This window comes from Dipodomys spectabilis, unplaced genomic scaffold, assembly GCF_019054845.1.
Source record: "Dipodomys spectabilis isolate Male_0828 unplaced genomic scaffold, ASM1905484v1 ptg000071l, whole genome shotgun sequence".
In the NCBI taxonomy this organism is placed as follows: domain Eukaryota; kingdom Metazoa; phylum Chordata; class Mammalia; order Rodentia; family Heteromyidae; genus Dipodomys; species Dipodomys spectabilis.
In genome coordinates, this window is record NW_024870748.1 from 7,153,816 (window position 1) to 7,180,011 (window position 26,196).

Consider the following 26,196-nt stretch of genomic DNA (forward strand, 5'->3'; position numbering starts at 1 on the left):
CAAGAGTTTGTGGTTTTAGGGGGCAGTGAGTCTCAGTAAAAGAAAGAGCCAGCTTCTAGTGCACCCAAGTTTCTGTTCCCCAGCCCAACCTCCCATCCTTGCTTCCTTAACTTCTTTTCTTTTTTTCATTCTTTTTTTTTTTTTTGCTGATCCTGGGACTTGAACTCAGGGCCTGGGTGCTGTCACTGAGCAGTTTGTAGTCAAGGCTAGTGTTCTTCCACTTGAGCCACAGCTCCATTTCTGGCTTTTTAATGATTCACGGGACATAGAGTCTCACAGCATTTCCTGCCCAGACTGGCTTCGAACCACAATCCTCAGATTTTAGCCTCTTGAGCATCCAGAATTACAGGTATGCTTTCCTAATTTCTGTACTTGCCTTTTCAGGCCCTGCAACTGGTTCCTCTTCACCGATGTCCTGAAGAGGCTGAAGCTTTCCTCCAGGATCTTTCAGGCCCGGTTCCCACACTTGGAAATCACCACCCTGCCCAAAGCTGAGTTCCACAGGCAGGTGGCCTCCAGTCAGCTGCTGACCCCTGCCGAGAGGCCCGGAGGCCTGGAGGACAGGTCTCCCCCAGGCTCCTCTGAGACTGTGGAGCTGGTGCGCTATGAGCCTGAGCTGCTGCGGCTCCTAGGGTCTGAGGTGGAATTCCAGTCTTGGAACAGTTGACGGGGAAACAGCTTCCCCCCTGTTCTTCTTTCTCCTCCTGGGTTCACCCTTCCCTCACCTCCCATGTCTTCCTCCACCGAGCACCAGACTGCAGAATGAGGCAATAATATGGACCAACAAGAAGCCGCCTTATCAATGCCAGCATTAGTGACTGGATTTTTTTTTGTTTGGTTTGGTTTGTTTTATTTTTGTTGTTGTTACAGTTAGTTCTCATCTCCCTGTCATCATCATTGTTGTTGTGGTTGGTGATGGGAGTGGAAAGTTGAACTCCACATCTGAAGACAAGAGATCCAGGGATGGTGACAGGTGGCGCCAGGACCCCTTGGACTGGTCCCTCTGCTTATGACCAAGACCAATGTTGGGCCTGGTGGCCACAGCTTGTCCTGAAGAGAAATAAGAAAAGCCCAAATCTCTAAGCGCCCTCCCTCCATCCCCCTGTGCTCTTCTGTCTTCCATAGTATTTATTTTATTAGTATTTAATTTGTATTGTTTCATTGGTTTCTGATAAGTCTGTATCACTGTGACAATTTGAGACAACTTGTTGTATTGAGGGACTTTCTTTACCTCCTTTCTTTCTTCCTGGATAAGCTTTGGGCTGCTCCCTTCCTCTGACAGTTATTTCGACTCTTGGTTTCCCACCATTGGGGAAGGGTAGAGGACATTAGTGTGAGTAAACAAGCTGGCTGCTGCTGACACAGAGCTGGGGGGACTGGGGGTAAATCCTGAGGCTTTGGTGCTCCCCCTCCCCTGCCAGATTTTCTTCTTCCTCCACTTTGCAACAGCCCTGCCATCTTGAGATTAGTGTTTACTAGTGAGAGGAGAATTGTGGGGTGAGGGGTTCCTGAATTACTCTAAGAAAAGGAGAGTTTTGAGACTAGGACTCGGGGGATGAAGGTGCCTCCCTTGCTTTCTTCCCTGCACCCCTCAGAGTGCACAATGTGGGTTTATTCTTGAATCTTTTGCCTTGCAGCACCCTAACCCTGATGTCCCATCCTCCACACACTGAGCCTCTCCCCTCCCAGCCCTCATCCCCATCTTTACCCCCTTCCCAGACTCACAGCACCTCTTTTTTCTCCCTCCTTTATCTCTGTCCCCGCCCCCCCCCCCCATTCTCCTCTGAAATCTGTAGAGGGCTCGAAGATTGACTGCCAGATGTGTGATCGGGCACCACCTGTTTCTGAGGTGATGAGGGCAGGACACCAATCTCCAGCCTGGGCGCCATTGCTGGGGTCCTAGGACTAAGTGTGTGCCCTCCAGGCCTCCCTGTGGATCTCTAGGCCTCCAATGTTGGATCTGCTCTGCAACAGAGGAAGGGAGGGAGGAGGAGGATGTCCCTGCTCCCTCTGTGCTATTGTCTTTCCCACTCTTGTTCTTATTTTTCTACCGATTGCTATTTTTCCGAACAATCCTTGTAGAGAGTGTGTACCATCCAAAGGCAAGAGGGCCTCACTGTGGCTGGCTCTGGTTGGAGATGGTACATTTTTATTGTACAGGTGCTAAACAACAACAACAAAAGAAGAAAATGGAAAAAAAAAAAGACAAAAAAAAAGGAAAAAAAAAGCCAGTTTGAGGATGGGACAATCTGTTCTCTGGAAGTTCCTGACCTATTCAGGAGCATTGATGGTTATTTTCTTTGTATTGTGTTCTTTGTTCCTGGGGGAATTTTTGGGCCCCCTTCTGTAGGACAACTCCCCAGCCCCATCATCCTGCCCAGTTGATTTTGAACAATTGTTCTCCCTTTCTAACAAAAACAAATTATATATATGCATATGTATGAGTATATATGTGTATATATAAAGTTGAGGGGTTTTGGATTTCAATTTTTTAGTTTTGTTGGGGTTCATGATATTGTGTGGTTTATTTTATGTTTTATGTTTGCCTTTACTTTTTTGCATTTGGGTGTGTATTCTGGCTGCCCTTTTATGTTTCATTAAGCAACTGGCTGTGGAGTCAAAAAAACACTTGCATACTGAATAACCTGTGTCAGGGCCTTTGTCTCTGGTCTCTCTTCTTGCTTATCTTCTTCATGGCTTTTTGAGCCTTAAGAAAGATGGGCATCTGCGTTCGGTAAACAAGGGACTCTCATTCCTGCTTGTTAGTTATGGTCCCTAAGGGTGCAGTGGGTGAAGGCATAGTGGTGTGACTCATAAACATTTGGGTCACTGGGTCATGATGTGGAAAGACAAGGAAAGGCAGAGACAAATCCCAAGGGCTTGGCGGATGGGGAAAATTGAATGTATGACTTACGTTGCTTTGCTGTGAAGGTATGTACCAAGAGAATTCCTTGTTTGTTATAGGAGTAGCAGGACTAGGGGAGGTGCCCTTTGTGGTAACAGTGAGGAAACATCCCAAAGAAATCATCTGCCTGCCCTGGACTACCTACCGGCTATGCTGTGGGATCCTAGCCCTGCCCTCACCCTGGCCATTGTGCCAATGCTTTCCCTGCCCACCTGCCCAGTGCTGGCCTTTCACAGTTTAGTCCTTCAGGACCCAGCCACTCTGAAGACAGGACATTCAGCCTAGATTTTATAGATCTTCCTTCCACTTTGGGAAGTGGGAGGAAAGTGGTGATTCTCATTACAGGCTCCAGAATGTGTCCCTTACTTGCTGAGGAAAAGGGGATATTGAAAGTCTGAGGCTGAAGCATACCTCCCTTCCTCCTCCTGTCTTTTTTGAGACTGAATCTTGCTGTGAAATTCAGGCTGATCTAGTTTGAGAAATCTTGGTCCTTCTGCTTGAGCCTCCAAGTGCTGAGATTATAGGTGTGTACCTCCATGCCTGGCCTAATTTAGGCTTATATCTAGGAGGTCTGTTTGGCTAGCTGACAGGAATCCAGCCATCCCAGGAGTGAACTGTGACCTGGTCTCCTTGCTCCAGCCTCAGAAGCTTCCTTAAACTTGCATCATTCTCTCCAGATTATAAGGATATCATGCATTTGAACCCCAACATTATTTGTATTTACTGGCCTTCTCTTTCACACTTTCTGATCCCAAGGTAATCACAAGCTACCCCATAGTAGTTCTGACCTTTGTTGGTCCTATCTGGAACATACAGGTAAGAAATTAGACATGCTGGGTGCTGGTGGCTCACGCCTGTAATCCTAGCTACTCAGGAGGCTGAGATCTGAGGGTTGAGGTTCAAAGCCAGCCCAGGCAGGAAAGGCCCTGAGACTCATCTCCAATAAACCACTCAAAAAAAAAAAAAAGGAACTAGCACTGTGGCTCAAGTGGTAGAGTACTAGCTTTGAGCTGAAGAGCTGAGGGACATGGCCCAGACCCAAAGTTCAAGCCCACAACTGACAAATAAAAAAGTCAGACATGTCAGATCACAAAAGGCCACGTGGTAAATGTAAGGATTCACCCAGGCCCAGAATGCCATGAGAGCTCAAAGAGCTGGAAAAGGGCATCTGGGTGGCTGGGGAGAAAGAATGGGAGAGATAATGCCTAATGAATAATTAAGCATAAAACTAGGTCTTAAGAGTTGACAGGGAATGTTTAAACTGGGGACAAGTTTAAACAAGCTGAGCCAAGGCTTGAAGACCAAAAAAGGAGGAGAATAGAAAGCAGAACCAAATAGAAGTTTCTTGTTTTCATGCTTCCGGGTTCCTTTACCTTCATCTTACCCAATGACCTGCCTTTCTGCTGGAATGGAAGGATTGAGGAGGTAAGAACTGATCCTAGATCTACATTCCTGCCTGTAGCCTCTGATTAGTGACCTATTGATGGTGTCCCAATGTTTCCAGTGTGGTGCCAGAAAGACCCAGCACCACCACTGTGTTACCCCACCATGGATGAGTACCTTATCTTTTAGAGCTTTATTGTTCCTTGCCAGTTTAGCAACCTGTTGATAGGTGACAATCATACTGAGGATGAAATAAGGCTGTTTAGGTGTTCTTAGTTCCTCTTTGTCACTCATCCATCTACAGTTAAGGACGATCTTCACAGTAGAGTGCAGGTCTGCAAGAGCTCCTGCTCATGTCGCTAGTCCTGGAGTGGGGATCATGTCGGGATGCCTGTATGATGTGTGGTAGATGAGAGGTGGATTGAGCAGTAAATTGGTAACTGGGAAGTGAACATTTGCGGGGGCTTGGATGTGTGTTTTGGGAAAAATGGGAAGGGTGGACATGTCTGCCCAAAGGTATCCTCCATTTGCTAAAGAGAGACCTGAAGTCCTTGAGCCGACTGGCTTGAGCATCTGAGTTTCCACAGAGAGCAAGGTTAACCACTGCAGTGTCCAGCCGCTGCGAGCTGCGAGCTGCGAGCTGTGAGCAATGCCTCCTGGGCCCTGCGCAGCCCTTCCTGGCACGTGCTGCTGACAAGTGCATATCACCGTGCCTCCGGTTTCAAACAGGAAAACAGCAGCGCTAAAGGTAGGCCCGAATGAAGAGTGGACCAGACTCGGAGCCAGCTAGCCCCTAGTCTGAGACAAGTTTCTTCTGGTCTGCTGGTGGGCTCTGGACAGAGCTGAAGGCCTGGCCTGCAACGTGCTCACCTGCTGGTCTCAGAAGGCGGGAGAGGTGGTGGGGGCGGGGGGGAGGATCCAAGGGGCGGAGTGAAAGCACGACTGGCCAATGGGGAAAAGGCGTTTCCGTGGATTGCTAAATTCTCCCCCCAGAAAGCAAAGGGGGGCGACAGACAAGGGGAAAGTTCTAAGCTTTGGAGCAATAGGGGGCTGGCCGGGGTGGGAGAAACGTCCAGGGTCCGTGACAGAAGAGGCCCGCCCGGGGCGGGGGAGAGGGTGGGGAGCGGTACGCCCCGCCCTAGGAGCTTCGCCCGGGTTCCGCCTAGTTGCCTGTCCGCCATTGCTGGCTCGAGAGCGTCACCTGCTGGACATTGACCACATCCAGCATGTCAAAGGCCCAAACTGGAAGGAATGATTCTCATCCCAGGCCCCACCACTTGGGAGCCAAAGGCAACTTCCTTCTTTCAGAATACACGTGAGGGAATCAGGTTTGCGACCATGAGAATAACTTCTTGTCCCATGCAGCCCACCAGCGTTGACATTCCCACTTCAGTAGCACTCAGAGATGAGGAAATACTAGTGAGGCAGTTCCTAGAAGGAAGCAATGGCAAAAGGAAGGAATTCAAGAGTAGCCAGTGGCCTCTGGTGGTAGCAGAGCATAACTGGAAGCAATCTTGGGCTCCTTGTGAACCCTGTGGCCCAGGGGTAGCTGCATAGTGTTATATGAAGAGTCCAAAAGCTGTGTAAGCTCCCCAGTACTGATTGGCCTTCTCCCTCTCCTCGTGCCTGCCCTTAGATAGAGAATAAGTCCCCATAATTGGAATCAGGACTCATTCTTCCTTTCAATAAATATTTATTGAGCACCTACTGTGTGTCAGGCACTGTGCCAGGCAGGGATGCATCAGTGATTAACGCACACTTCCTGTCCTTGACGAGCTCACAGTCCGTTGCAGGAGAAACATACAGAAAGACAGTTAAGGAACTACAATGTGCTGCATGCTGACATAGGAGATAAATACAAAGTGCTGCGGGAGCCCAGAAGAGAGAGTAACATATCGGCTGCTAGGAGAGATTTATGCTTCACTCTGACTGATTTAAACCATTGCAAAAGCAAATATGTTGTTGCTATGTGTGCCTGGTAAAAGCAAACCTGTCTCTTAATGTTCTCCCACCCTCTCCCATAACTATTTCGGCACAGGTGACTTTATCGGGTTACCTAGTTTAATAACTGTGAGTAGGAACTGGTCAGGGAAGTTCATCTAGAAGCAGAGGATGTTCAAAGCATTAACAAATCTTCGGTGCTAAAATGGAGGTTGAGGTGGGGGGGGGTGCCATGAGGACACTGAACGAAGGGAGGACAGGCCCTGGACAGTGGAACACCTAGTGAATTGTGTCTGTGCAAAGGAGAAGTCAGAGATCACCTACCTCAATGTTTGGTTCCCATCTCCCACCACCTCGATCAGAGCCACTCATGGGTGCTCCTCTGATTGGCAGTGTGACCTACTCAGTGGGAATAGTCCCCACTGTCCCTCAGAAAGCAGCACACTGATTAGAGACTAAATGGGCACCGGCTACTGAATGTATAAGTAACCTTGTAATACTGATAAACATGTCACAGGCCTTTCATGTCCATAGAGTGGCAATTACAATGAGTTTAAAGAGCTCAAGTTGGTTGCTGGTGGCTCACGCCTGTAATCCTAGCTACTCAGGAGGCTGAGATCTGAGGATCATGGTTTGAAGCCAGCCTCATCAGGAAAAGTCCATGAGACTTGTCTCCAATTTACCACCAGAAAACCAAAAGTGGCGCTGTGACTCAAAGTAGCAGAGCACTAGCCTTAAGTGAAAAAAGCTCAGGGACAGAGCCTAGGCCCTGAGTTCAAGCCCTATGACTGACAAAAAAAAAAGAACTGAAGGAGAGGCTTTGTGGGAGGCAGCTTGCATGAACTGAGTCTGGAAACACAGATACAACTTTTCATTGGTATTAGGAGGATACAAACAGCATTTGAGTTGAGTAGAATCCAGTAAAGGAAAAAGTATAGGTGGGAACTTTTCAATAGAGGCATATTCAAAGGCCAGCAAATCCATCTGTTTGGAGCAGTACACTGTGTGGTATAGACCACAGTATGAGTGGGCTGGGGGGTAACAGCTATTATCCAGTGGGGAAGGGCCAAGGATTTGACGTCTTGTGTGACGAAGAGGGCTGATTCCTGGAATTGCTACCTTGAGCCATCCTTCCTGCAGAACTGCTGCAGAACCTCATGATTGAGCAACTAAAGGGCTAATGCTGGGCCTCTAGACGGGATTGGAGGATGTGTTCAACACTCTTTTCCTGTAGGCCAACAGGAATTGCTGAAGGCTCTTTAGCAGCTGCTCTGACAAAGGGAAGGTAATGGGACAGATCACACTGATGTGTCCACGAAGGTGAGAGCTCTGGATACAATGAGCTAGCTAGGTAGGAGCTTTTGTGCATATGGAACACGGACCACATTTTAAAGGCATTGGAACCTCACTGGACTTCAGAGGATGGGGGAGAGGGTAAGGGTTAAGTGAAGGTAGTCATTAGTAGCTCTGAAATTTGAAGCTTACAAAATCAGGGAAATGGTGCCATTATTAACAGAAAGAGGCAAGTCTTGATGATCTGCTTATCTTTTTGTGAGTGTGGAATTTTAAACATCCGTGAAGACTGACCGATTTTAGGGACAAATGTCCAGTGAATTGTTAGAGCATGAGCCAGGGGCTTAGAAGTAAAGCAGGCTCTGGATTTAAAATTCATCTCAAAGAGCTGGGCCATGAGAACAAGAAGACACTTGAGGTACCACTGCATTGAAAAGGGAGCTAAGGAGCCCACACAGGAACAAAGAGGATAATGGGAGAGGTGCTTAGCTAGTGTGGGCTCACAGGGGCCAAGGACTGTGGAAAAGACTTAGATTTTCCCATGATAGTGTTCATGGCCTATGGAATGATGAATTTCTGTGGAGTAGTGGGGGGCAGGGCCATCTCTTGCCCATTCTGTGTCTTTATGTACATTTTTTTATGTCGGTCCTGGGGCTTGGACTCTGGGCCTGAGCGCTGTCCCTCGGCTGTTCAGCTCAAGGCGAGCGCTCTACCATTTGAGCCACAGCACCACTTCCGGTTTTCTGGCAGTTTATTGGAGATAAGAGTTTCATGGACGTTCCTGCCTGGGCTGGCTTTGAACCGCAATCCTCAGATCTCAGCCTCCTGAGTAGCTAGTATTACAGGCTTATGCACATTTTTTTAAATGATGACCCGAAAGTCATCTTGATGACTCAAGATACTTGTTTGAAACCATCAGGAAATTGTCATAACAAACTGCTTTTATTAGAAAAAACGTACTTCAATGCCAACTGCTGGAAACATGTAGTAAATGCACCTGCACAGCCATACATAGTTCCTTCCCCCAGAGAAAAACAGAGAGAAGAGAGTGTGGAAGAGAATGATGATCCGGAGAAGAGAGAAGAGAGCAGCCCGAGAGGTAGTTAGGTCAATGGTTGCTTTGGCACTGAGGACATAGCAAAAGTCCTGATGCACTGATTCACATTAACCGAATTCATCAGAAAACAGGTGTTTCTGAGCCGGACACTTCTTAGCTTTGCCCTTAAACTTGGCAGGAGAAAGCTGAACAAGGAATAGCCCCAGGAATGCCTGACAGCTGGAAAATCCCAGGGAGAAAGTAATGAGGAGGGAACTTAACAATGGGGCCCCCAGAGGGAAGCGTGCCAGCAAAAGCTGTTGCCTGGTATGCAACTGCTCTTGCACAAACAATCTAAGCACTTGGTCACAAACCTTCAATGAACTCAGCACTGGCTGAGGACTCTATGACTCTAGGGAGGTGCTTTGTCATACTAATCCTTCACCAAAACACTAGAGGCTCCAGCCTACCATTATGGTGATGGTAGCAGGTAATGAGGCAAACTGCAGGACAAGAAAGTTCATGGAGCCTGAGGAGGGGGCTCCCAGGGCTGAGTTCCTCCCTCCCTCTGTTGGTCAGACAATTGGCCCTCAGGAGTGCATCTTCCCCAACACATGCAACCTGCTAAGCTCTCCTAGATGGACATATTCTAGCCCCATGACATCTCTCAAGATTTGAGGTCTAACCTGTACCTCAGAGTCTCAGCAATCAGAGTGTGACTTGTACAAACAGAATCAGAAAATGTTTTCCCTTAAAAAATCCTCGTGGGGGGGGGGGGACACATACAAAACAAACACACTTGAAAAATAAGACCTTACAGCTGCTACACCCCAACTTCCCCAAATAAATGAAACTAAAGCCCCACAGGTACACACAAATACACAGAGATATTCACATATAGGATACTAACTTCCCTGTGGAAGGAATATAAATGGTGAGATATAGCCAGGCCAGATTCTTCCCATGAATCCTTTCATCATCCCTGGCCACAAACTTCTCCCTGGCTCAGGGTTGTCCCTCCATCACCAAATCAGCCCACTATCGTGCCAAGAGCATAACCCCTAGTGCTCCTGAAAGCCATGGTCTGGGGCAGAGCTGGATCACGGTGATGTCAGGCAGGGCTGAGGGACTGGGGAATCACATGTATTCAGTCCCATGAAACGTAAGGGCAGATATGCTACTCAAGTCAGTCCATATGAAAACAGTGCCCAGCTTCATCTAGTGGGTCACACTTCCGATCCCTTTGTTTATATGTCATGGGGCTCTGTCTTAATGAGGGAAGTGGGGTTGAATGGGGAGAAGGGGGCTGGGGTTGGAGATCTGGTCAACAGACTCCCAGATGTGGTCCCACTAGGCTCAGTCATGAACAAGGAGCCTGAGCCTGAGGAGAGCTCAAGTTCAGCCACTGGGGTCAGCCCAACAGTGGGGCAGCTGGGGGCAGAGAAAGTCTGGTTCCCCATAAGGCTCGCATTGTGGGAACCCCTTGAAAGCACCTGGGTTGGAAGTGGCTGATGAGTCTGATCTCTCAGGAGCTCCCTCAGGGTCTCTTCAGGAACCAAGAGCCCTTCCATGGGGGGCCCAGTCACCATGCCCTGCACATATGACGAGGGCCTCAGTGGCCCCTCCTTGACCCCAGGGACTGCTGTGGCACCAGAAGTCCTGATGAAGGCAGCAATGACAGTCCCAGGAGGCTGAGAACTCGGCCCTGCTGGCGCTGCACCTGTGACTGTGGCTGATGCTGGGTTGGTTGGACGGTTGGCCCCAGCCAGAAGTTGAGGGAAGCCACTGAGAATCAGTGGGGTCCCGGGTGCTGCCACCTGGTTCTCTTGGAAACTGGTGTTCAGAGGGAAGGAGGCCTGCAGAGTGAAGGTCTCCTTGAATGTTGACCCAGGTGGCACACTCTGAAGAACGAGCTGAGTGGGAGCAGTAGTACTGGTTGGAGGCCCACTAGTCAACACCGTCGTCAGTGGGATGGTCTGCAGGGTCACAGTGGAGCCTGATGCCACAGGAGCCACTCCCAGGTGGATGTTGCTGGGCACTGCTGAAGTACTGAGAAGAGACAGAAAAGAGATGGTTGAGGCAGAAGGTGCACTAACTGGCTGGGAAGGAGGGCATAAGAAGGGAGCTGAGACTGTTTTGTGTCTTGCTGGTTGCTCTAGTTAACACTAACTGAGTGCCTCATATAGGTCAGAGATGATTCTAAATCACTGACATCATTCAAGCCTCAATAGAGCCCATGAGTTGATAAGAATAACCTGATAGGGCTGGGAAGGTGGCTCCATGGTAGAGTGCTTGTCTAGCAGCCATGAAGACCTGATTCCATTCCTCAGTACCACATACACAGAAAAAGCCGGAAGTGGCGCTATGGCTCAAGTGGTAGCGTGTTGGCCTTGAGCAAAAGAAGCTCAGGGACAATGCCCAGGCCCAGAGTTCAAGCCCCATGAGCAGAAAAATGAAAAAAAGAATAACCTGATATTACAGCCTAAAGAAACTGAAGCCCAAAGACATGATGAAAGTCACCACAAAAGTTAGATCTAAAATGTACTGGGATATGACAAATTACACAGAGCTCCAGATACTCAACATACAGTGAGACCAAAAGAGGGTAGTCTTAGGAAAAAATCACAAAAGTATAATGCCTGAACTCCTCTTCAGGTATATATAAAATAATACACATACTAAAACGAATTCCAAACATATGGAAACAACGGACTTTTTTCTTAATTTGTTTGTTCATTTGCGGATGACTCTGTATTCTTTACCTTCCATAAGGTATATTCACATGCACATCTGGAGGAAGGTGGGGGAGGGCACATAATCAGCGGGGGAGGGGGAGAATGGTGAAAAAGTGCAGCAGTGGAGTGCACTGTCTGCACAGGCCATTGAGGAAAGTGAACTATGCAATCTGTAGGTGGAGAGGGGAGGGAGGGAATAGGTGAGAATGAGGGAACAGATGACACTATGCAATAGAAAATGTACTTATTACCTGATGTATGTAAAGGTAACCCCGCTGTATATCACCTTTAAAACAACAATAAAGTAATTTAGAAAAAAAAGCAAGAAAGAAAAATAGAAAGTCACCACAAGACCATGCAGCCTGTAAGGACTAGAGCAGGGACTTTCATCTAGGCCTTGCAAGCAACAGAGCTTGTGTCACTCTTCCAGGCTCTGAGTTCAAGCCCAAGAACCAGCGGGCACATACATATGCATGCACATGCACGTGCACATACACACACACACACACACACACACACACACATGTCACAGTTTGAAAGCAGCCTGGGCAGGAAAGTCCAGGAGACTCTTAGCTCCCAATTGACCAGCAAAAAAAACCCCACAAATGGAGCTGTGTATGGTTCAAGTAATAGAGTGCTAGCCTTGAGTGAAAAAGTCACACAAGAGCATGAAGGCCCAGAGTTCAAGCCCCATTACTGAGTGGCACCAAACAAAAAGAGGAGGAAGGGAAAAAGAAGGAAGAAGAGAGGAAGGGAGGAAGAGAGAGGAAGAGAAGAAGGGAGGGAGACAGGGAGAGAGGAAGGGAAAGAAGGAGAAGGAGGAACATTATCCTGGTGATGCACATCAGTACAGCAGCAGGAGGCATAAACATAAACCAAACAGAGTCTGATGACTTCAGGGAAAAGTGCAGGCCCTTTGGTTTGGGAGTATTGAGAGCTTTCTGGCAGGCCTGGATGGCAGAAAAGCCTATTTACACTATAGTACGTTGTGGAAGGGAAAAGGCTTGATGGGATGGGCCTGGTTGGAGAAGCCCCAGTAATTCCTTGGGCTGCACTCCCGTGCAACAGGAATGGCATCCTCCCCAACACAAGTGCTGGCTTTGGAGTTCCTTTGGTGTGTGAACTCAGGCAAGTAACCCTCCCTCTCTGACTAACAAGTGTCCTATGGGCTTCTTAGAGGTTCCACAAGGCTCCCGAGAGACTAGAGAGACAGCACAACTTGGGAAAGAGTTGATAACTAATCCTACCACAGAGAACTATGGGAAGACTCAGAGTTACTTTGGCCCCTTACCTCACAGCTTTGGTGAGCTTGGCCTGGCTCTCTGGTGGAGAGATAATGATGGTGGAGGTAGTGGGGATCTCGTCGTCTAGAGACAGTCCCAATTCCAGACTTGCAGATGGTCGGAGACCAACGTGCTGAACCTTTGACTTGTCCCAGCAGGGCCCAGCCTTTCCCTGGGAGGCACCTCTGGATGAAACTTTCGAGCTGGCTCGTCGGTTGGTGCTGGTAGAAGAAGTGGAGGCCTGAGGTGGGGCTTCTGGGGCTTCTTTCTCCTCCTCATCTTCAATCACCACCAAGTCCTTAGGCATCTCCTTAAACTGATACACTAGCCTCTGCCCTTCCACTTTGGCCAGGATGCCTCTTTGGTAGTAGTATCTGGAGGAGGCAAGAAGAGAGTGGAGTTAGTCAGCAACTGAATGAGGAGGTCTTCCCAGCTCAGTGCTCTTGAGGGCAGAGCAAGCATGACTGAGGCTGGCCAGCGAGCTGGGCAGGAGCCCAGAGGTAATGAAAGGCAAGTGGCCATCTCGTAGACATGGAAGGCTTTGAGATTTCCCTTTTCAGACTCAAAGAATGCATAAAAAGAGGTTTCCAGTGCTAATCTCCATCCTGCTTTTGGGCCTGAGGACAGGTAGGGTGGATGGATGAGTGAATGGATGGAGTGCAGGGGTTCAGTCTTCCCCTATTCTGAAAGTTCAAGGCTTGCACAATATGAAGAAATCCCTTCTTAGGGTTGGAGGGTGGCAGACCTAAAGTATCTTTTCACGACAGAATGCAAAAGGCAGATTTTAGTTAGGTATGGCAGCACAAGCTTGTAATCATAGTTACTTGGGAGGTAGAGTAGGAAGATTGTGGGCCAAAGCCATCCCGGGTACAAGCACGAGACATTATCTGAGAAATAAGTTAAGAAGAAAAGCAATCAGATATGGTGGCTCACACCTGTAACCCCAGCTACTTAGAAGGTGGAGATAGCAACCCAGTTTAAGGCCAGCCCAGGCAAAAAGTTAACAAGCTCCCATCTCAATCAATAAGCCTGGCATAGTGGTGCAGCTGTCATCTCAGCTACATGAGAGACTTAGGTAGAAGTACGATGCTAACCTTGGACAAATCAAAACTTGCTGGGCACTGGTGGCTCACACCTATAATACTAGCTACTTTGGAAGATTGTAGTTTGAGGCCATCTCTAGCAGAAAAGTTTACAAAACCCCTTCTTAACCAACAGCTAGTAGCAGTGGCATGCACTTGTCATCCTAGCTTCATGGAAGAATGAAATTAGAGGGATTGTGGTTCTGAGCCAGTATGGACAAGAAAGGTGGTCTATGAGATTGTCTCAGCAGAAGCAGCTGGGCTTCATGGCCTATGTCTATCATTCTAGCTACTATGGAAAGCCTAAAATGGTCTAGGTGCATGCCTGTGCAGCCAGTGCAAAAAGAGGCTGGAGGCATGGCTCAATGGTAGAGTACCTGCCTAGCAATCATGAGGTCCTGAGCTCAAACCCCAATATTAAAAAAAAAAAAACAGTAAACAGGAGACATTATATAAAAAATAAAGGAAAAAAGGCTGGTGGTTTAAGTGGTAGAGCACCTGTCTGACAAGCACAAGACCCTGAGTTCAAATCTCCCCCCTCAAAAAATACCTCCAAACTTAAAGCCAAAGGACTAGGGGGCATGGCTCAAGTGGCAAGGTCCTTGCCTAGCAAGTATAAGGCTCTGAATTCAATCAATACAGCCAAAAAAAAAAAAGAGGAAGAGAAACTTGCTTCCAAGAGGGAGCCCGGAAGTGGGAAAGTACTGAGATCAGACCTCCATTTTAAAGTGGGAGGCCTCCTTGGTCACCAGATGTGTTGGGTGACTCTCTCAGGGCAGGAATTCCATGTCCCAGCAGCTCTACCTTAGTGCCCGCCCCATTGTTTCATAGTTCATGTCTGGCTTGTTTTTCTGCTTTCCCCACAACTTAGACACAGCTTTGGAGTCCACCAGCTTGAAGATGCCTTTCTCTCGCTGGGTCCACTTGATGTACTTGGGACATGTGTTTCTGTCTTGCAGCAATGCCAGGAGGAACTCCCATAGGTAGATGGTGCTGCCTGCAGAGGGGAACAGATGTTGAGGGGTGGCCTAGGTCCCCTGGTGGCATACTAGGGGGACTCCTGCCTCCCCCCTCCTCACCTGACTTCTGGACATACCTTTGCCATCCTTTGATTTCTTTCGTATGGGAACGCTGGGGTCAGTGACAGGTGAGGTACTTCGGTTGCCCTTTGTCTTGCGGACTGTGAGGAGAAGGTGGAGAAACAGAATGCAGCTGTGGTTGTGGTGAGCTGGGCAAGCTGGGTGTGACAGGACCAGGCAGGAACGGCCAGGTCACCAGGGCAAAGGCCTGATCATTCCTCCACAGCCACAATCCCACTGTAACCCTTATTTTTCAGGTCCCAAATGCCACAAGGTCACCATTGGGGGCGGGGGGGGGGGGGGGGAGAGGCCAGACTCGCAAAGGAGGCTCCTTTATTAGAATAGTATAGGATTCTGATACCCACCTGTAACCTCGGCATTTGGAAGGCTTAGGCAGAAAGACCATTATTTAAGGCCAGCCTAGATTACATAACAAAATCTCCAAAAAAAATGGGAGGGAAGGCCAGGCGCCCGTGGCTCACGCCTATAATCCTAGCCATTCAGGAGGCTGAGATCTGAGGATCACGGTTCAAAGTCAGCCTAGGCAGGAAAGTCCATGAGACTCTTATCTCCAATAAAACCACTAGAAAACCAGAAGTGGCACTGTGGCTCAAGTAGTAGAGCACTAGCCTTGAGCTGAAGAGCACAGGGACAGCGCCCAGGCCCAGAGTTCAAGCCCTATGACCGATCCAAAAAAAAACAAAAACAAAAACAGGAGGGAAGGGGAAGAAGAAAGGAAGGGAGGGGAGAAGGAGAATGGTAAGGTGTGTGGTGACTGGTCTAACTTCTGAAATGGGATACAGCCCAGCAGTACGTGTGTGTGTGTGTGTGTGTGTGTGTGTGTGTGTGTGTGTGTGTGTGTGTGTGTGTGTGGTGTTGGGGTTCTGGTACCCGCGCTGACAAGACATATCAACCCACCATCACCTGAGTCAATCAGTAACGCTGGAGCTTGGGAAAGCCCAAAGTCCTCTCATATACAGTTTCCATTTCATAAGCTCCACAGAAGGGAGATAAGCACATGATATGCCAGGTTTTTTTGAGACACAGTTTCATTGTATAGCCCAGAGTGGCCTCAAATTTGATGTAACCCAGGCTGACCTCAAATTCATGATCCTTCTGCCTCAGCCTCCAGTGTTGGAGGTTATAAGCATGTAGCACTACACCCAGCTAGAATTACTCATTTTTATAGGCGGAGGCACCAAAGGTCCAGGCACTGGCTAAGGGTCCAAGCTTTTATCCTGGATTTAAACCCACTGAGATGGCTGGAGATGTGGCTTAGTGGTAGAGTGCTTGCCTAGGATTCATGAAGCCCTGGGTTTGATTCCTCAGCACCACATAAGCAGAAAAAAAAGCCGGAAGTGGCTCAAGTGGTAGAGTGCCAGCCTTGAGCTGAAGAGCTGAGGGACAGCGCCCAGGCCCAGAGTTCAGGCCCTATGACTGACAAAAAAAAAAGAAGAAGAAGCTCAGGGACAGTGCCCAGGCCCTGAATTCAAGCCCCAGGACTGGCAAAAAAAAAAGCCACTGGCATTAGTAGCACTTCTGGAGGCATCTATACATTCAGGGCAAACAGGAACAGTGTGGGAAATGCTAGGCTTCCAACAGGCTAGCCAGTGAGGCCAAGGTTAACAGAAGGAAGGCCTGTTAGACCAAGGAGATGCCCTCTATTAAGAGCATCTGTGAGCTTCAAGCCATTCAGCCCTGAGGGTCTCCCTGCCCTCACCCTACCCTATTGAAGACAGACAGACAGACAGACAGACAGACAGACAGACACAGACACAGACACACACACACACACACACACACTCCTCCCCTCCTTACTTCTCTTCTTTGATTTCTTCTTAACACTTTCTTCTCTGGGGACCCTCTCCCCCAGAGAAAGCTTCTCCTGTTCACCAGTGTCATTCACTCTATTCAGAGCAGCAGGCTCAGAGGCAGGAAACAGGTAGTTGGGCAGAGTGATGGCTGGCACAGGCTCTGCTTCTGGAAGCCTTTCAGAGGTGTTGACTGTAAAAAACAAAAGGCTGAAATGGGTGGAGCCCAGGACAAGGTTGCTGTCCAATTGATCACCAGCTCTACTGCTTGAGAGCAAAATGATGTGTACCTGAGGACAGTGGTACTGTTCCCCATAGTCCCAGACACAGGATACACATGTCTCAGGGATCGCCCTCCTCAAGGGCATAAGTCATCTGCGGATCTGTGGCAAGAGCTCTCCCTGATCCTAGCAGTAGTACTGATAGCCCTCTACTGGTGATACGGAGGTTCCAGAAAGCATCCAGTGCAAAGGACCACCTTGATATAGTCATTCATTCATTTGACAATCCAAAGAGGCCTTTGAAATCATTTTAGCTGGGCTGGGCATGGTGGCACACGCTTGTAATCCCAGCTAGTCAAGAAGCAGATATAAGAGGATCAAGGTTCAAGGCCAGACCAGGCAAAAAAAAAAATTGAGACCCTACCTCAAAAACAATCAGGGAAAAGCAGTTCACACCTGTGGTCACAGATGCTCAGGAGGTAAAGATAGGATTTAGGATTTGAGCTCAGCCTACGCAAAACAGTTACCAAGATTGTATCTTAAAAACAAGCTGGGTGTGGTAGTTCATGGCTCTAATCCCAGCTACTCAGGAGGCAACGATAGAAAGGATCGAAGTCCAAGGCCAGCCCAGGCAAAAGCACTAGACCCTACCTGAAAAACAAACTGAAAACAAAAGGACTAGTGCAGCTCAAGTAGTAGAATACTTGCCCTAGCAAGTGCAAGGTTCTGAGTTCAATCCTGAGTACCACAGAAAGATTCCTCTGCCATCCAGTTCCTATGCTTTTCTGATGAAGAAACTGAGACAGACCTACAGATGGCAAGCCTTGTGCCCCAGATCACACAGCAAGTTGGTGCCTGGTACAGGTTGGCACTCAGTAAATATTAGTGGAATCTTGCTGAATATCAGTGAGAGTCAAAATGAGAAATCCCTTACTTTTCAGCTTCTGGACTTTGCTTGCCCTCATAGTACCTGAGGGAAGCCCCTCCTGTGATGTTAGGGCATGGGTCTTGGGAGGGCAATGGGAGGAGCTGTCCCCCCCAGGCTGTTGGGGACTTAGGAGGTAGGCAGGATAAACCAGCTAAACCCTCTTAGGGACAGGCCTCCAAGAACAGGGAAGGGATGAAGTTGTTCCAAACCCAGTACGTTTCCAAATAAGCCACCCTCAGCATTTCTTACTCTCCTTTGGAACCAAGTAAGAACAGAACAGAGGGGTTGAAAAGGACCCTGGCCACTACGATTCCACCTTGAAAAGGAAGGAAATTCTGACTCACATGACAACATTGACTGAATCTGAGATGTACAATGCTGCGTGAAATATACTAGTCACCACAGGGACACTGTTCATCTATTTTGTACTATCATGTATTTTACTACAATTTTAAAAACTGGAGAAAAATCCACAAAAGTCACCCTGGCCATTTTTTCCCTGTCTCTGGGGCCCAGTTCCTTCCTCTCCTCTGCCAATCCAAGGTCCGCTTGATTCACATGTGTACCGGTGTACCTAAAGCTGCATATCCATGGCCCTGAGAATGCAATGCACGGATGTGACATTTTCAAATGCAATTGTTTTGGTGCTTTGAGTAAAGGTTCCAGGATTCAAACTTACACATTTGCTTCTCATCCAGGATGTTGTTGGGAGATTCCACATTGAGTAAGACCTCGGTGGTGGATATGGTAGGTGAGGTGACCTCATTGTCATCTGGTTCCAGGTTCCGGGGTGAGGAGAGGATAAAAAGAGTTCCCTCAGGGGACAGACAGTATAGCTATGATCAAGGCTAAGGGAAGACTAAGCCAACAGACTCCATAGGACAGCTTTGAAGGGTCCAATGTGGCTCCTGCCCTTATCCCCCACTCAGTTCATCACCAGTCCTTGTGCCAGATCATGCAGAGCACTCATGGATGCATTAAGACACCCCTTCCCCTGTGTAGCAGCACTAGCTTTCATCGAAGGTACTGCCCATTCTACATGGAGTTACTAGCAACCATGTGGGCTGCTGTTTCCTGAAGACAAAACCACTTTCTCCACCGTACCTTCCCTGCCCAGAAAGGAACAGACCTGCCAGCAGAAAACTGCCCTCCAAGATCTGATCCTGTGTCATACACAATGTCCCGTCTGTTATGATGCCATTGTGGACGTCGTCCAACTCCAGTCCTGAGTACAGATGCAGTAATTCGGGGTAGGGAACCTGTTCCACGATCACAGCTGGGAACACGGAGGGGTCTTCCAGCTATGGAGAAGATACGGATCAAGTGAAAGGCTCACCCTCATCTCCCAGAAATCCCTCCCCATCCAATTTTGGGGCTGACTTTGCTAAGTAATGCTTTAAGAAGGATCTTGATAAAGAGAGATGACTTAGCTCTAAACCACCTGCACTCAAACAAGGGCAAGCAGTGTGTGTGTGTGTGTGTGTGTGTGTGTGTGTGTGTGTGTGTGTGTGTGTGTGTGTGTGTCAGTGTGTGTGTGTGTGTGTGTCAGAGAGAGAGACAGACATACAGAGACAGAGACAGAGAGATGCTGGAGATGCTGAGGATTGAACCTGGAACATCACTCTACCACTGAGATACATCTTCAGCCTAGGCAAGTATTTTCAGTGGGGTGGGTTAATCTATGGTCTAGAATTAGGGATCAGTCTATGAGAAGGGATAGATTCATTCCAAAGCCTGTGGAAAAGATTAGTTGATAGCAAAGGGGAGAAAGGGAGAGGAGTCAATCTACAGCTACATTTTAAATGTGCTACAGCCACACGTGACTGGTGGATCTATATAACAGAGTACAATTATATAACATTTCCAGAGTTCCAAAAGATTCTATTGGATTGTGCTGATCAAAAATCAGACTGCTTTGGTTCAAAACCAAGCTCTAATATTTACTAGCAGTGTGGCCTTATGAAATTTACCTAACCTTTCTGTGTTTCAGTTTCTTCACTTATAAAACTGGGGCACACATATTATTTAAACAGATCAATACATATATAGCTCCCAGAAAGAAGCCCAGTATAAAATAAGTTCTCATTAAGAGTTAGGCATCAGGGGCTCTTAAGAGACTAATGTTACTTCTTAACCTGGATGGTAACTTTGTGTGTGATCCTTGGAGTCTGTATCTGTCTGTTTGTCTGTGATGAATTAGAGATAAAAGTGTCACAGGCTTGGAATGTGGCTTACTGCTAGAGTGCTTTCCTAGTATATATAAAGCCCTGGATTCAATTCCTCAGTATTGCATAAACAGAAAAAGCCAGAGTGTCACTGTGGCTCAAGTGATAAGAGTGCTAGTCTTGATCAAAAGAAGCTCAGGGACAGTGCCTAGACCCTGAGTTCAAACCCCAGGACTGTCCAGAAAAGTAAAGAGTCTCACAGACTTTCCTGCCTGGGCTAGCTTTGAGCCCAAATCCTCAGATCTCAGCTTCCTGAGTAGCTAGGATTACGGGGGTGAGCCACCAGCACCCGGCTACACTATCTTTCCCATAAGCAATATTTATTCCTAAGTAACAGGTCAGGAAGGGAGGTTTTCTTTTAGGAGACCTTAAGGGTGAGATATGGGAGAGAGTCTGAAAGATGTCTCGAGAAGGAAGAAGTGATTGATGGTGTGAGCTCTTGAAGGAGATGGGAGAAGACAGATGAAATGAAGGTTTAGGCATTTCCCTGGGAAGAGGGACACTTCTTTCTCCCAGAGAAGAAAATAAGAACAGGAGATGTTATAATAAAAGGAGAAGAGGGAAATTAGCTATGAGTTTCTCTGTGGATTAGAAGAGAGGCTTGTGCTGAGGAAGTAGGGGTGAGTGGGAGGTAGGAAACAACCTCTATGTAGAACAGAAACAGTTGCTGAGTAAACTAAGAACAAGTGGAAAAAATGGCTAGTACAGTGAGAATCCAGGTAAGGTTGATTTTTCTTCCCTTTTTATCTGATGCCTTCCATGAGGGCAGACACAGCAGAAATTCAGATGAACCACTAAAGGGCTGAGCAAGTAGATCAGTAACTCAGCGGTAGAGTACTTGCCTAGCATGTGCAAGACCCTGGGTTCCATCTGTAGCAAGGAAGGAGGAAAGGAAAGGGGGTAAGGAGAGAGGTAGAGAAAGAACACAGACACCTTGAGTAAAAACAAGCTGGATAAAAAGAGTACAATGCGGGCTGGGAAAGTAGCTCAATAGTAGAGTGCTTGCCTTGTATGCATGAGGCCCTGGGTTCATTTTCTCAGCACTACATAAACAGAAAAGCTGGAAGTGTAGCTCAAATAGTAGAGCGCTCGTCTTGAGCTGAAGAACTGAGGGACAGCGCCCAGGCCCAGAGTTCAGGCCCCACAACCACCAAAAAAAAAAAAAAAAAAAAAGCCACCAGAGAGAGAGAGAAAGACAGAGACAAAGACAGAGACAGAGACAGAGACAGTTCAATGCCCTCAAGGCCCACTAGAGGGCAGCCTTTAGTAAATCCAATGTTGGGACAATCGCTATAAGGATTTTGCAGAGTGTAATGGAGTAAGGCTGGGATGTCACAATCCAGCCCAATCTTCTCTTGAAAAAGATGGAAGAGATGCTAGCCAGATAGGGACAGGACCTGACCCAGGGTTCCCAATTTCTCTTCTTCCATTCCTTCTACCATACCTGCTTGTCTTGGTCCATTTTGTGAAAGGAGAATGGGAGGTAGCCCTGAGTGTGCAGCAAACCATCCAATCAGGACATCTAAATGCATAGAAGATGTGCCCTTTTAGCCCCAGCACAGCACCAGGTATGAATGGGACAGTGGAGAGCTGAGTGCCAGAATACTGTCGTAATTTCCATCTCCCTCCACCCTGAATCCTCAAGTTAAAGGCATTTATGGATGAGCCCAACAACTGGGCTACACCTTGAGTATGAAGGTGCCACGGCTTAAACTCTACCCTGCAGTTCCAGGTGGTAGAACTCCTCTTGCTATGTGGCTACCCCACCAGTTTTCTTACTGAAGGAAAGTAGCCGAAACCCCATATGATGGTCAATGTACTATGTATCCACTCTCTGTTGCCCATTAACCAGAAACTCGGCTGTTTTTTTACTGCTTAGCCAGCTTGATGATTACACATGCTACGTAAGGAAATGTGGGAAACTGGCTTCCTAAATAACCACGTCACTACTACGGGCTGTGTGAATTTTTTAAAAAAAAATAACTGGCAAGCAAGGCCCTGTGCCCTAAATCTAGTAGGTACTTGATAGCTATTTGCTGACTAGTCAGTCCTTCAGCTCACTGACTCATTTGCTGGCTATTTGTCAATGTCCACTTGATCATCTGCATTGGGGCCATACCTGGTGGATGTCCTCCATCCCGTTGCTTGCGAACTCAAAGACCAGGTCACTAGGTGGCAAGGTAATAGCCATGACGTCCTCCAGGAGAGCTGACAGTGAGATTCCCCAGGCACTGCAGAGCTTTCCTGATAAAGAGATGCTGTTTATTTACCTTGGGACTACAGCCTCCCCCAGTCACTGAAGTAGGGAAATTGGAGACCTGGAGTAGGTGGTGGCCTATCTTTTAAGTCTCAAAGCTGCATGCTGGGCTGGACCGATCCGAAGTACAACCTGGGGAGAAAAGAGATGAATGAGGTCCATGAGTAAGTCACTTTCCTCAAGCTCTGTAGTCAGGACAGCTGATTAAACCAGAGGGACTCAGGTGTGCTAGAGCAGAACACCAATAAAGGGGCAGCTGTAAGAAGCCTGTCGTCCTCGTGATGGGACAGGAGTGGGAAGAATTCTTGGATTGGGAAATTTTGTGTGAGGGGCCTTGAGGACACACAAGGTAGATAGGGTGATCTTAGGCTTCATGTGCCTTGGCCATGGGGGCCACTTAGCTCTGAGGGTCAGAGTCCACAGGGGGGAAAATTGGCTTGTAGGTGGGGGGGACTTGAAGGTCAAGGCTCATGGTGGGTGGCCTGATCCTGCTCTTCAGGAGAGGACTCAGGTCGGGCTGTGCCTTCAGTTAGCATGAAGACAGAGGGACAGGTAGGTTGCGTGCCTTACGTGCTCATTCAGCATGCCCTGCCCCCATCGCCACCAAAGAGGGTGGCCTCAGTACTGTGTGTGGGTTTGTGTTAGTTCAGCTTTGCTTTCAGTTTCAAGGCTGAACTGTCACCCTGGGAACTTGTGAGGAGAGCCCCGGCTGGGGGAAGGGCCAGTGGAACCTCCCCCTCCTCCAGGGTCGGCTCAGGCCCCTTTTCCAGGAAATCTCCTAGGCCTGCTGCAGCCCACACACATCTCCCCTCTCCAGCATGCCTCCCTCCCTTGTTCACAGGGCATCTAGGCCTGCAGCGGTGTCCCTTGCCTCCATTCCTCTGCTGTCCACACCCTTGTGGCTCTTCTAGCTGGTCACACCCATGGCCATGGCCTGTTCCCAAAACCCTCGCTCCCTCCTGCCAGCCTGTTCTGCTCCTGTGTCCTGCACAGTCAGCTTCTGTACTTGCAGGTACCACATCTGTGGTCCCTTATGTTCATTTGGGGTGTGGGATTGGTTTGGGTGCATGGATAATTACACACAGCCTGCTTCCACCATGAGCCCCAGAAGAACTGGCTCCATGCACCATGCTCTTAACAGCACACTCAACCCCCACCTCCTTGACACTCCCTGGCCAGCGCCAGGGTGGCAAAACCTTCTCCTGGTCCAGAAAGAAATGAGGAACTTCAGAGAATGGCAAAGGGGAGAAAAAGGGGGGAGGGGAACACAGTGACCTCTCTGATGACCGCTCTCCCCGACAGGAGATACCCAGGCCTCTCCCACTTCCTTTCCGTTAGCCCACAGGGCTAGCCCCACCCTTTCCCCACCCCCACTCTCATCCTCACCCCCATACTTTTCCATCTACCCCAACAAAAAGCCTGGAGAACTTGCTCAGTGTAGCACAACTATAAGCTGTGAGTTTCTCTTCAGATGGCCTGTTAGGTCCACCTCAGCAGGCCAGAGAGGAGGCTGTGGTCCTCCCATCTTGCTCCACTCACACCTACCCAGCAGTGTGACCAGGTCCCCTGTGGCCTGAAGGCTTTGCTCTGGGGCCATTTATGCTTGGACGGTCTATCTCCCCTGAATAAGTTGCTCAAGGCCCTCCATTCTGAGGGGGTAGAGGCCCGTTCAGCTCCTGTCAGTATACCTCAGGAACCTTCTCACACTGAACAAATGAAAGGTGATCACTTTCACCTAATCCAACTTTGCCTAAACATGAAACTCCCGCCCCCAAATTCATTTGGTATGCTCCTCCCACATAGGTTTGCCTGTCTCCTTGGTTTCTCTTCACAGCATGTATTTCAGTTTTACAGGTTCATTGCTGGTTGTCTATGCCTAGGGAACTTCTGTGCCCCTTCCTTACCCACTTCCCATTGACCTGCAGTTTCCTTGTGAGCAGGGGCAACTGTGTTATTTGATGAATTCTTAGCACATTGCAATGTACCTGGCAAGTTGCAGACATTCAATTCATGCAAGAAAGAAAGAACAAAGGGGGGGGGGGACCAAATGAATGGATGGTACGGGCAGTGAGCAGCTATGAGGTGCATTTTTTTGGGGGGGTCCGGTTGTGGGGCCTGAACTCTGGGCCTGGGCGCTGTCCCTCAGCTCTTCAGCTCAAGGCTAGCGCTCTACCACCTGAGCCACAGTACCACTTCTGGCTTTTTTTTTTAATGCTATTATGGTGCTGAGGAATCGAACCCAGGGCCTCATGCATTGCAAGGCAAGTGCTCTACCCCTGAGCCACCTTCCCAGCCCCTGAGGTGTGTTTTCTATGCTGTGTGTAGACCACAATCACCCTAGTACAGCCTTCTGTGTAGCTGAGATGACAGGCATGAACCTCCACCCTGAGCCCTTGTATAGACCTAGTCTTGCATGGGTGTACTATCTGTGTTCACTCTGGGTGTGCAAACACACTTGCAGATATACATGTATACAGGGTGTGTGCTTGTATGCCAAGTGTGGGGACAAACATATGCGTGAGAGCCCTCTGTGTGTCAAAGGGCTGTCTTGGTCTGGCCAGCAGAGCCACAAGCTCAGCCATAGGTTCCTTCCCCTCTTGCGAGGGTGGGCTGACTGAGAGCCTTTGTGAAAATGAAGAGCCTGAGGTAATACTGGCTAAAGAGGCTGTGGGGAAGATGGAGGAGGACTGGGGTAAGCTGGGGTTTTACTGACCAAAAGGCCGCTGTGGCTGTGTGCTTCCCAGGTAGGAGGCCATGGGTCCTTAGGTGAAGATCCCTCTCTCCACTCTGCTAGGGAGCTGGGAAAGCAGCCACACAACTGCACCGAGTTGGATGGAACCCTTGGCCATCAAGGCAAAGAGGAGAGGGCAAGTTTGGAATAAAAGAGATGACTCTAGTAGCATACTTTTATGTGCCTCAATGTCTGCCTCTCTCAACTGGGGACTTGGTGGCTGTGGCTTCTACCTGCCCAGGGCTGTGAGGTCTTGGGAGGCTGATCTTGGTAACTTCATTTTGCTTTGAGCCTGAAGCTAAGGGGAAAGGGTGGAGGGGGAGGAAGTAGCTGTCCTACTCTTAGCCAAGGCTAAGAAACCCACCATGGAACTTTCTGGTCCAGAAAATGTTCCCCCTCCCCCTTTTCAAGTTTGAGGATTTGAAAGTGAGAGGTGGAGAGAAGCTCATTTGCATGTTCACTCATCCCCCCCCCCCCCAGTCCCTCAAAATAACTTCCCTCTCCCAGGAACCTGAAACCAAAGAAAGCTCCCACCACAGAAGGCCCTCTTGCTCGAGGCAGGAGAGGCCCAATTAGGGGTTCCTCTCTTAAGGGTCCTTCTGGCGGGGGGTGGGGGGGACTTTAAGGGTACACAATCTAAGTGGTCCAGAGCCCTTTGACATTGCCTCCAGGTGAGTAGGGGCTCAGGGAATCATACTTGGGAGGCCTTCGTAACTGGTGGGCATTTCACCTCCTAGCCCACCACTGCACAGGGCACAGATGGCTCGAGTCAAGAGTTCATGCCTCTAGGGTCAGTCCTACTAGGGCTGACAGCCACATGCCTTTGTGATATACATGCCCTCGGGAAGCTGAGGTGCATGAGCATGAGCACACCGCAGGAGGGAGTGAGTGGCTGGAGAAGAGGTGCCTTGCCTGCACATACACACCTCTGGCTCTCTGTGGTCTGACTGTATTTCAAAAGCAAAGCAAAAAAGAAGTGGTTTGGGCTGCTCTGCGTCACTACAACTGGGCCCCCTTCAGAGGTACAGACCCTTCCTGTCACTGGAGCACGTCAAGGCAGCATTCAGCGCCCACCCATCTGGGCCTCCCCTACAGGAAACAGCCCCTATGTAAAAGCCACGTCCACAGCCTCTGTGCAGTGAGGGAGTTGAAATCTACACCCGTTCATCTGTGTCAGTGGCCCTCACAGAATGGTAACACCCGTGGCATTTTCACACATGCCAGGAAACATGGGGGCCAGATGGTCAGCTAGGCCACAACAGCGTAATTCTCTTCCAGCTCCTCAT

General features: G+C 48.7%; 2 protein-coding genes across 6 annotated transcripts in view; one reads left to right on the forward strand and one right to left on the reverse strand.

Annotated features, from left to right (window-relative positions):
- The window catches only part of Bcorl1 (BCL6 corepressor like 1), an 81,146-nt gene extending 78,489 nt beyond the window's left edge, over window positions 1-2,657 (forward strand). For both annotated transcript variants that reach the window (XM_042682447.1, XM_042682448.1), the window contains one exon: window positions 385-2,657. In XM_042682447.1, coding sequence (XP_042538381.1) covers window positions 385-667 — 283 coding nt within the window. In that variant the 3' untranslated portion in view covers window positions 668-2,657. The remainder of the gene's footprint in view (window positions 1-384) is intronic.
- Window positions 2,658-8,445: 5,788 nt separating this feature from the next.
- Window positions 8,446-26,196, reverse strand: part of Elf4 (E74 like ETS transcription factor 4) — a 40,400-nt gene continuing 22,649 nt past the window's right edge. The window contains exons 2-10 of one of the 4 annotated variants that reach the window (XM_042682404.1): window positions 22,241-22,311; window positions 22,042-22,153; window positions 18,827-18,998; window positions 18,377-18,469; window positions 16,556-16,741; window positions 14,755-14,838; window positions 14,463-14,655; window positions 12,585-12,950; window positions 8,446-10,607 (exon numbers count right to left, since the gene is read on the reverse strand). In XM_042682404.1, the coding sequence (XP_042538338.1) occupies window positions 9,806-10,607; window positions 12,585-12,950; window positions 14,463-14,655; window positions 14,755-14,838; window positions 16,556-16,741; window positions 18,377-18,469; window positions 18,827-18,998; window positions 22,042-22,113 (1,968 nt within the window). In that variant the 5' untranslated portion in view covers window positions 22,114-22,153; window positions 22,241-22,311 and the 3' untranslated portion in view covers window positions 8,446-9,805. Of the gene's footprint in view, window positions 10,608-12,584; window positions 12,951-14,462; window positions 14,656-14,754; window positions 14,839-16,555; window positions 16,742-18,376; window positions 18,470-18,826; window positions 18,999-21,366; window positions 21,445-22,041; window positions 22,312-26,196 lie in introns of those variants that run through there. The other 3 variants (XM_042682403.1, XM_042682405.1, XM_042682402.1) reach the window with 3 other exon arrangements.